Source organism: Alosa alosa, chromosome 12, assembly GCF_017589495.1.
Source record: "Alosa alosa isolate M-15738 ecotype Scorff River chromosome 12, AALO_Geno_1.1, whole genome shotgun sequence".
In the NCBI taxonomy this organism is placed as follows: domain Eukaryota; kingdom Metazoa; phylum Chordata; class Actinopteri; order Clupeiformes; family Clupeidae; genus Alosa; species Alosa alosa.
This window is the reverse complement of record NC_063200.1, coordinates 21,704,297-21,714,833: the sequence shown is the minus strand read 5'-3', so window position 1 is coordinate 21,714,833 and position 10,537 is coordinate 21,704,297. Positions and strand designations below refer to the sequence as shown.

The 10,537-nt window shown below is 39.8% G+C and overlaps 1 protein-coding gene across 3 annotated transcripts; it reads left to right on the top strand.

Annotated features, from left to right (window-relative positions):
* Positions 1-106: 106 nt before the first annotated feature.
* coq4 (coenzyme Q4 homolog (S. cerevisiae)) lies at positions 107-7,998 on the top strand. 3 transcript variants are annotated; one of them, XM_048259607.1, is made up of 8 exons: positions 107-368; positions 518-811; positions 2,217-2,360; positions 3,024-3,120; positions 3,944-4,046; positions 4,499-4,628; positions 5,769-5,862; positions 7,239-7,998. In XM_048259607.1, the coding sequence occupies exons 1-8, from the start codon at positions 356-358 to the stop codon at positions 7,441-7,443; spliced, it is 1,080 nt and encodes a 359-aa protein (XP_048115564.1). In that variant the 5' UTR covers positions 107-355; the 3' UTR covers positions 7,444-7,998. The 3 variants fall into 3 exon arrangements, with proteins under 3 accessions (XP_048115564.1, XP_048115566.1, XP_048115565.1); XM_048259609.1 differs by lacking the exon at positions 518-811; XM_048259608.1 differs by lacking the exon at positions 2,217-2,360.
* Positions 7,999-10,537: the final 2,539 nt, after the last annotated feature.

The following is a 10,537-nucleotide window of genomic DNA, read 5'->3' as shown; positions in this document are numbered from 1 at the left end:
TACGATAAGAGAATAGCCATGGAGAATAGATTATTTTCGCTTTCTATTCAATGGCATATGCTAGGGATTCTCGCTAAACAGAAAGCTTCGTTTAGTGAGTGAGTAAGGGGTGAGGTGAAATAATCGGACTAAAACCAGCTAATGTAGCCTATACTTGAGTACTGTACGTAGGCTGATTCATGCTTCGTCGACTCCACGCAGTGACGCCGTTGCCTCGACGCCGGGTGTCATGTCGAGTTGCCTGCTTTGTTATGTGCTACTGTAGCGCAAACCAATAGCATTTTTGATTAATTTGCCGTTGTTCTGTCAGCTAAAATGCTGCTACCAGTTACCCACTATCCAGTGTTTGATAGTGATGCATGATAGCAGTAAGGAACACATTTCAAAATGTCTTAGCTCAATTTCGATTGACATTAAAATACTGTGCGTTGGTAGCAGAATTACAGTAGTTGTACTTCTAACAGTGGATTATTGTGAGTTTTCTTTTTCACTGCGTTGCGCTTGGTTCAACACACAGGGCGAGTTGACAATCACAGTCCTTGTGGTCTGTCTCATCTCGACGACGATTATTTGGGGGTGCACACACAGGCGACGGCGGAGGGCTTGGAGTGGAGGGAATACGAGACGGAGAGGGCTACGCCGTCGATTCGACTCAAACAAAGCCTGCGCATTGTGCGCATATGCAGCAGTGACACGGAAAAGCCCAGTCCGCAGAGAAGGACGCCGTTCTGCCTGCTCATGTTGTCCATATCAAGGCCCAGTTTGTGGCTAACGCTAGGTCACAACTGCAGATTAGCTGGAATATGTGGAGGTATGATGTGTTATGGAAACAGGCACGAGGGAGCTTTATTATTACTTTTTAGTCTCGCTTGTTTTGGTTGTTGGCACGCCAGACAACTAGCTGTTAGCTAACATCAACAACGATGCTGTATGAGTGTAACCTATTCTCCGGTAACTAAAAGTGTTGGCATCAGTTTATGTTAACTGGGATGTAACTTAGCTTAATGTAAAATGGGTCGGCTAACATTACCTGTTATGCTAACGTACCCAGTCATTTAGAAGATGCCTAGAGGCATTGCAAAGTTGATGTCACGTTGTAACCTTTACCATGATGGTTGTTACCATGAGGCAGTCACGGGAGCAGATGCTTTATTAACAAAGTGTCACGATATGTTTGGGACTTTGGGTTTAGCTTTTAGACTGTACTCTAGTCAGTAAATATACTATGTCATTGATGATGATGTGTACGCTACTCTTGTGACAAAATGTCATGGGTTAAAGCAGTCATGATCACAGAATGACAGGGGTTTTAACAGCGTGCCCGGTTTAGCAGAGAGGGACAGAAACATTTAGCTCTGTAGTGACAATATGAGGTTTGGTATTCGTGTAGATATATTTGAATGAAAAGTAAAATATCTGACTAGCCTAGAAATCTAGACGCACCCTAGCGGCTGCAAATTAATTTGCTCAGCCTGTACGTCTAGTAGCAAACATAGGGATTTCTATTGGCTGACGCCGTGGACGTCATCCAATCACAGCGCTCTATTTTGTTAGACAGTCTTAAGGCGGGCTTAACAGGATGACGACAGTCCTGCAACGGTGAACAACAAGGAAGGTGGCTATGGCGAACAAAGAGCGGTTGTTTGAATCGGCGTTGGCATCAACTTTGGAGGAGTTGGACTTGTGCTTTTCTTTGAAAGTTGAGCAACACAATGCACTTAAGTCATTCCTTTCGAAGAAGGATGTATTTGCCGTTTTGCCGACCGGATACGGTAAAAGTTTGATATATCAACTTGCTCCGCTTTGTTCTGATTGGTCGTAGCGCTGGCCTATTGCATGCCTAGGCAGTTTGAAAGACCATTCTCTGCCCGCCTCTTGGATTAAGCGAGGTGAATGGGTCGATTCCAGACTATACATTTCAAGGATGGCCCGCCAGGCTAATATCTGACCACTCCATAGCATACAATTGCATTATGAATGAGAGCACTAAAAAGTTAATGTGCAGACTCAGTAGGTTTGCTAATACAAACTTGGGGGGTAGGGGGTGTCAAGAACACAGCTTTGTAAACGTCGCAAGAAATTAGGATCAAGTCAAGTCAAATTTATATAGCGCATTTCATACACAGGTAATTCAATGTGCTTTACGTAAACAAAAAAGCAGTGTCATAATAATATTGTAAGTTGACTGGGATCTTGCAACTTTGCTCTTCCTTCAGTGCCCTCCCGACAACACCATGGTACATTTCCTGAAAACCCTTATCACTGTTTATACCCAGGACACATTCCCACTAACCCCATTCAAAAAGCTCTCTTAGCAGTTGGATCTGGGGTTGCAGCTCTTCAGAACCCTTACAGACATGGTAAGAGTAGGCTACACAACAACACAATCACCACTTTTTCCATTGCTATATAGGTCTTACAATAAGTTGATAGCATATATGACGTTAATTTATGTAAATAAAATTGAATATGGATACTCCTGACGGATCTGTTTGAATAATGTTATTAAACATGCGTGTTTGATCATCACCCCAATGTCAGACATTTCTCAGCTAGTGCTTGATACCAGTCTGTTAGCCAGACTTGTTCTTGACACAGCTCTAATAATAGTCAAATTAAAGTATTTTGACCGTGAGCAATTAATACCTGACTTACATATAGTATTTTCTCTGGAAAGTACCCACCTAATTTGCTCACCTCTATTCAAACTCTGTGGTTACCTGAGTTTGTTACACTGAATAATTTAGATTGTTATTATTTGGCTATGAAGATTAAGGGATTCTACCCAATTATTCATGTGAGAACAAAAGTGACTAATGACAGGATAGGCCCTACTGAACAAACACAGCTGTTGACATCTAGGGTTCTTTTTGTGACGTAGGCCTTTCAAACAGCTATCCTTTAGCTTGGATCATTGGTGTTCATTCATCACCTTTTGTGGTGGTGACCAGGTGTTTTACCAGAGGGCTGTGGACATTTGGATTGTTGTTGCTTTGAACGATGTCCATAACTCAAAATTTCAGACATGGTTGCAGTTCTTGGTGAAACCACAGGACACCTGGCCCTTATGAAGTTGCGTGATCGGATGAAGAATGACCCTGAAGGTTACACTATTCTCACGTAGGCCTCTGATTCTGACTGCTGAAAAGTAAACCATTAACAGGGAGACTATATGGGGCATGTAATTGAAGTGTTCTGTTTGCGCTGTGTCTGCTACAATTAGCTTGCACTGTAATCAATGAAACTGCCTACACCAGACGTGAAAGAGGCACGTACGTTCGAAAAAAAGTCTTTGTACGCTACAACTATTTTTATGCTATGCTAACAGAACGCTTCAGTTACACACCCAGTGTAGCCTCCCTATAAGTCTTTACATTTAATTAGGCTAATCAATACAATTTACATTGTATACTAAATTATATATAGTACATGTTAGGCTTGCTGTCATTTTTCCAAGTATATTATTTATTATTATATTCTGTTATGTCTTTACAATGGAATCGTATATGGAAAGGTGAAAACGTCAAAGTAAACTGCTTCTTTCACCACCACTCACTAGGCTAAAAATATAATTACAACTGTCAGTCTACATAAAGAGATATACCTGTGTCCGTTTACATCTTTAAGTGGAAAGACGGCAAGCACTCAAGCATTCTAGCTCTGACAAGAACTGACATTTGACTTTATAGAAGTAGCACTTACTACACTAAATTGTCTACCTTGGTTGTTTCCCTTGTTGGAAGTCGCTTTGGTTAAAAAGTGTCAGCCAAATGTAATGTAATGATTATACAGCCAGTGTCACTGCAATAAAAAGTAACATGCAAACGATACTGAGAGCTTCGGCCTCCCATTCAATGCGACTGTAGTTTGGATTTTTTTATGTGTAGTTGATATCTCCAACTCTAGTCGATTTTAATTTCCATTCTGATAAATTATTTTTCAGAGAGCGGCCACGTATCCGCCTATCTACTCTAGACTTGGCCCATATGGCTACCCTTCCAGATGGCTCATTTGGGAGGGAATACCTCCGTTTCCTAGAGGAAAATGTAAGTGGGTCGGGCAGAATATGAAGGTCCTAAGTAAGACATATACCGTGTAAAAATAATACAACTGCCAACTAAGGCCTCACACTTTTAACTTACCTTGTATTAAATTGTTGATAATACTACAGAGAAAGATTACCCTGGAAATCCAGAGTTCTCGTAAGAGCACAATTTGAATTTGCTCAGCGAGTCACTCAGTAAACATTGGTCGTAGTGTTATCCAATTGTGTGCAGTGATATTTTCAAATGCTTGGTGCCACCCCTCGAGTTGGGCCATTTTCATTACTCATAGCCAGACCCTAAGTCTTTCTAGATGTGAGTTTGGATTTTCAGGCTAGAGAAAGATAAGAAAGTATATTTATTAGTAAGTTAAACTTAGGACTTACATTGCACCCATGTCTCAAAACTATTTATTGGAATACCTGTATAAGCCCATTGCTCTCTATTTATTTCAGAGAGTAACACCAGACTCCCGAGCGGATGTGAAGTTTGTGGATAATGAGGAGTTGGCATATGTCATGCAGCGATACCGAGAAGTTCATGACCTTCTGCACACTTTACTAGGAATGCCCACCAACATGCTGGGTGAGATTGTATTATGATTAATCAAAAAAGACAAATTATATCAGATTAACATACAGTCACGTGACAAAGTTAGCACACCCATGCTAAAGTTGACTAAAAAGAGGAATAAAAAAATCATCTTTTGGGAATTGATCGTAATGCCTTAATTAAAAAAATGAGTAAAACTCTAACCTTTAAGGACACCAATGTTCTTTGTGAATGAATAATGTATTGGAAATAAATAAATGTTTTTCCTTAAAATACAGGGGGCATAAGTAAGCACACCCCTATGTTAAATTCCCATAGAGACAGGCAGATTTTTATTTTTAAAGGCCATTTATTTCATGGATCCAGGATACTATGCATGTTCCCTTGGCCTTTGGAATTAAAATAGCCCCACATCATCACATACCCTTCACCATACCTAGAGATTGGCATGGTTTTATTTCAGTTAGCCTAATAGCTGGTTTTGCATTAAGAGATGATCTTATGGAAAGTACCCCATGAAAATTGATGTCCTTAAAGGTTGGATTTTTACTCATTTTTTTAATTAAGGCATTAAGATCAATTTCCAAAAGATTTTTTTATTCCTCTTTTTAGTCACTGTAGCATGGGTGTGCTAACTTTGTCACGTGACTGTCTTAATGTAACCAGTGCATTTTCTGTAATGTAGCTGGGGTGGCAACAATCTAGTGTCAAAATGACAGTTTATTGTATGACTGTAAAGTAAATTCCCCCAACATATTAAGATGCCTGGTATCTTTGTGTGACCATAGATACATAACACATCTATTTGTGGCTGTCTGTCCTAACATGACTTAATTTCCTCAAGCTACTCTTCACATAGCAATGTAACAAAAACACATGTCAAACATTTACAGCACCTGCCCATATGTGTTTTTTCCTTTATGTGATGGATAGTGAACCATTTACATAGATTTTACCTGAATGAAGAATCTTTCATTTTCAATGATTAATTTTTACTTTCTTACTTTTGTGTAGTATACCTCTAAGTGTAGTTCTGTTACACCTAGATGTTATCTGGTTCTGCATAATAAAATTGAGTGCCATAGACCTTTCTAAATAAACATCAGTTATGATGTATGGGGAGGTGGGTAAATAGTGGGTATTTTTGTTGACCATCTGGCATCTGTCTCACAGGTGAGGTAGCGGTGAAGTGGTTTGAGGCGGCACAAACAGGCCTACCCATGTGCATTATGGGAGCAGCCCTAGGACCGCTGCGTCTGTCCTCAAGGTGCCTATCCCTTTACTTAAGCTTTTGGTTTTGTTTTATGTGGTCTGTGTGATACATTATACAGTTTATTTGATATATTACTCAGTACATTCTTTAAATAGTCAAAGCATGAGTATGGTTTTACTCATAGTTTTGGTATACACAAAGCATAAGTGTACTATTGCTCATAGCCTCATCTAAATCCCTTGTCTCGATGTTGATACTCCCCAGTGTCAGTTAAAATGAAATTCTAAAACGGATAGTTCCAGTCCTTGATTATGATTGGTTGAATCGTGTGCGATGCCATTGTAAAATCCAGCACAAACATACACCCTGACCAGGTTTCGTTCTATATTACTGCGCTACCATAACTTGATACAAAAGTTGAAGTTGCTGCGCCTCAACGTTGCTTGGCAACCTTTTAGATGGAGGAAATATATTTCTTGGTGGAAGAATGATTATCTATGAATAAATCGTTACATTTCTTGTTGCTGTCCCATTATTTTATGAAATCTTGTCAGATATAAGTAGTAACCGTTTTAGAAAAGCAATAAGCTACTCGAGTCCGTAGGTTACATTGGTTTTAGAACAGCTAAGGTGGGAGCATCGTGCCTAACAAAGTCTTTAATTAATTAACACAAAGCTAAATAGAAAAGCCAGACAAGGAACTGTATTGGGAGTTTTTCTTTTCAAATGCTGTAACCTGAAAACTTCCTTGCATTGTGAAACACATAGTGTATTGACTATTGTGTGTGTTCCCAATGCGGTTTTTGTTACATGACTCATATAATGTTCAGTTATCACTTTACACTTCACACACAGTCCGACTAAAAGACGTGCTGCTTTGTTTAATCACCATTTTTGGTCATACGGTCAGCGTCGCATGCTACTGCAGAGCAGGATACCTTTTATACACACTTCTCTGTGTGTGTGGGTGTGTGTGATGGATGCTACATATGTTAACTAGAGCTTCAAATAGAACTCCTCAGAAATGACCACAGACCATGTGTTATTTTATTTCAATAACACCAGATGTAGCTTATAGCTTATTCGCATGACTATGTTTTTTATAGGCCCTGACAGCTTCTCTCTTCCCCCTTTTTACTTCTTTCCATCTGCTTATGTCTGACTTCTTATTTTCATACTATCCCGGTTTTCCCACCTTTGTTTTAGTCCCTCCCTCCACCTTTGTTTATTTTCCTTCCTCCCTATATCCCTCCTTCCCATTTCATTCTCTTCTTTTTGTATCCTGCTCCCCTTCATTTCCTCATCACCCCCCTCTTTACCTTTCATCTCTCTCTCCCTTCATCTCATCCATTCTCTCTCTCTCTCTCTCTCCTCTCTCTGTGTCTTTCTTTCTATTCTTCCTTCTTTCTCTCTCCGTGTCTCTGTACCAGTCGTTTGCAGACGTTAGCTACATCTCTGGGCCCGTGGGCGCTACGTAGCGGTCGGAGGGCGCGATGCGTCCTCAGCATCTTCTATGAGCGCCGATGGGACCAGAGCCTAGAGGACCTCCGAAAAGAACTGGACATTGAGCCACCGCCCCTCATCATCTCAGCAACAAATAAGAAACCTGCAGCAAACTCTGAGCCAGCTTCATGAGCAAGAGCCTTATATGACATGTTTATATGTTGTATGACTGGTGATTATGACTAATGCACTGTATGATGTTTGAAGACTGATGTAAATAGTATGTATCAGTGTGATATGTACTGTATGAGTGATGAAGTTAGGTTCATTTTCATTGGTTTGAAATAACGGGCCAAAGAATATGGCAGTACAGTAGTAGAATGAATGCTCATCAATGATGTTGAAAGATGCTTCAAATGGGGAAAGAAGTAGATTCATGTGCTGGGAATTTCTTTCATTTGATTTTCATCCTGTGTCAACATCCTTTGTATGATTTGTGGGAGAGACAATTCCAGATAATTCCAGCTGAGTCACTGTGTGAATAGAGACAGTGGGCTGACTCCCACTCGCCACATATCCTGAAATGCTGTCTCATTGTCACAAGTCTCCAGAATGAACCATGTCCTTGTGACAAGTCACACACTTGTGTTGTGCATGAGGTTGTTGTTGTTTTGAGATGCTGAGTCACAAGCTTGGCCCTCTGGATATCTGAAGAATATCTGAATAAAGAGCCTTATTTAAAAAGAATCTGAGTAATTCCTTCGTTCACATTTATAAATGTATATATTTCAATGAGGTATTGTGTTCCTTGGACTGACATTTGCAATGATGAATGGGGGAATTCTTCACCCGTATTCATCAATGCAACAAAAACTTTGTTAGATTAGATTCGATTAGGCCACATGTGAGTCGTGTCGTATGGTAGAATATTCTGTCTGGCTACAGTGGGTATTTCCCACTAATGTTTAATCGTTAATGGAATGCTTTCTGGAAAAGTCTAATTTTGCTTTTGATTTAATGGAATTCTAGTTATGATTGACTTCCTTACTGAGAACCCTTTAGGAAGCAAAGAGCAGTAAAGATAAGGAATGTGGATGTGGGATGGAACAAGGAAATATGAAGAATGTTTCCCTTCAAGGAACTATTGATTGTTTTCAGATGACTTGGTTTTATTTCAGTTAGGTATGGTTGAAGGGTATGTGATGATGTGGGGCTATATTAATTAAAAGGCCAAAGGAACTTTATCAGGATGTATATCCTGGATCCATGAAATATGGTAACTGGCCTTTAAAAATCTGTCTGCCTCTATGGTAATTTAACATAGGGGTTCCTATACTTATGCACCCTGTATTTTAATGAAGAACATTTATTTATTTATGATACATTATTCATTCTCAAAGAAAATTGGGGTCCTTAAAGGTTGGATTTCCCTCATTTCTTTAAATAAAGCATTAAGATCAATTTCCAAAATATGATTTTTTATTCCTCTTTTTAGTCAACTTTAGCATGGGTGCATGCCTAAACTTATGCACACCACTGTATTATTATGTTTGTATTTAGCTTTTACGGTAGAGCTACAACATTAGGTTAACAATATTAATAGCAAAAATGGATGAACTGCTTTATTCTGGTTATTCTTTTGAAACACTATTCCAACATTGTTGCTGCAGTAGCCTCGGCTATGACAGCACTGGAAACATCAGCAGGCGTAGCCTACCCACTTCATTCTACTTTTCGTTCGGCTAAACACCCTTGTGTGTACTCAGGTGTGCCCACATCTGATTTCACATCAAAAATGCACTCAGGAAATCATGGTGGGATGGTGGTAGACATCACACATTAACATAGTAGCCTATAATGTGAAACATGTCCCAGCATGTCAAAAGAAAGCTGTAGCTGATATGCATGCCTGTGTGCTTACAGTGTACAATAAACACTATTCAGCACATCAGTCTTGCCAAGGGTGAAGCATTGGATGTGTTTGTGTGTGTGCACTTCACTAAAAGAGCTGACAGCGAAGACACAAAAGAACAGTGTTGTTCATGGTGGGTCAAGAGTTCAATACTGTAGGCAGACTGCTAGAGTCCACGTCCATCTGTTTAGTGGGGCAAAGATCCTTCCCTCAGTCTTTAAGCTTCATCTGGTAGTGATGGGGACGAGACCGCCTATGCTGAGTCAGAGTTAAGACCGTTTCTTTGAAGGGTTGAGACCGAGTCCGTTGGTTTTCAAATACAGTCGAGTCCAAGCCAAGACCGTGTCTTTGAGGAAGCAAGTCCGAGTCGAGACCGAGAACATAAAAACATGTTAGTTTTCATATTCATGATTTAACCCCAGTTAATAAATAGTTACAGTAGGCCTACAGAGGGCAGTATCTTTGCTTTGCACCATGGGATGTCATTTTCAAATAATGCCCGTCAATATTGCATTTTATTATTATTGTTGTTATGTGTTGTATAAAAAAATGCGTTGGTATATAAAAAAAATAAAAAATGCGTTGGTCTCGAAGACTCGGTCGTACAAGTCCTTCTCCCACTGTGATCCGAGACCGAGTTTTTGAAGGAACAAGTCAGAGTCAGAAAAAGCAGAAATCGGTCTTGAGACCGGACTCAAGTACTACATCACGATCTGGTCCTTAAGTGGCTTCTTCACCACTCAAGACGCATATCATGGTCATGACTCATCCGTGAGATTTGAAGTGGGTTAGTATTGGCTTAGTGGCTTTCTCTTACAGTGAAATGAAATTTGCTAATTTACCCAGTGGGGAAAACCACTTAAGCAGTAGGGATGACCCCGATTATCATCTCAGTTGTTGTTTTCAAGAAATGATGTCCTTCATAAAAGCAAAATCTTACTGTAGTTTCCAGGCCCGTCAATCTTGTTTCTCTTTCTCTGTCTGATATTCAATCATAATACACCACGTTTATTTCAAACAATTCTCTTTCTCTTTTATTAGGATCAATGCAGTGCACTGCCACAAGATGTTCTCTTTTCACTGTAAATATAAGCAGAACAAGTGTTTATATTATTTCCAGTGTCCTGAGTTCCCAGGTTAATTTGCTTCCAGGCAAGTTCCAATTGCCCATATTAGGCAAATAAAGAATTAGGGAGCTTATTTTTCAGGCCAATGTGTTTAGAGCTGGGAAATATAGGACCCTGGGGACATAAGAGCCTGGGAGAGCATGCACTAGGACATAGGACAATTAGGCCCAATGCATATTTCCACACTCATAGATCAACAGAGGGTTTAGGGCTTTTTGAGCTCTTACTGTAAGTTGGTATTTCAGCA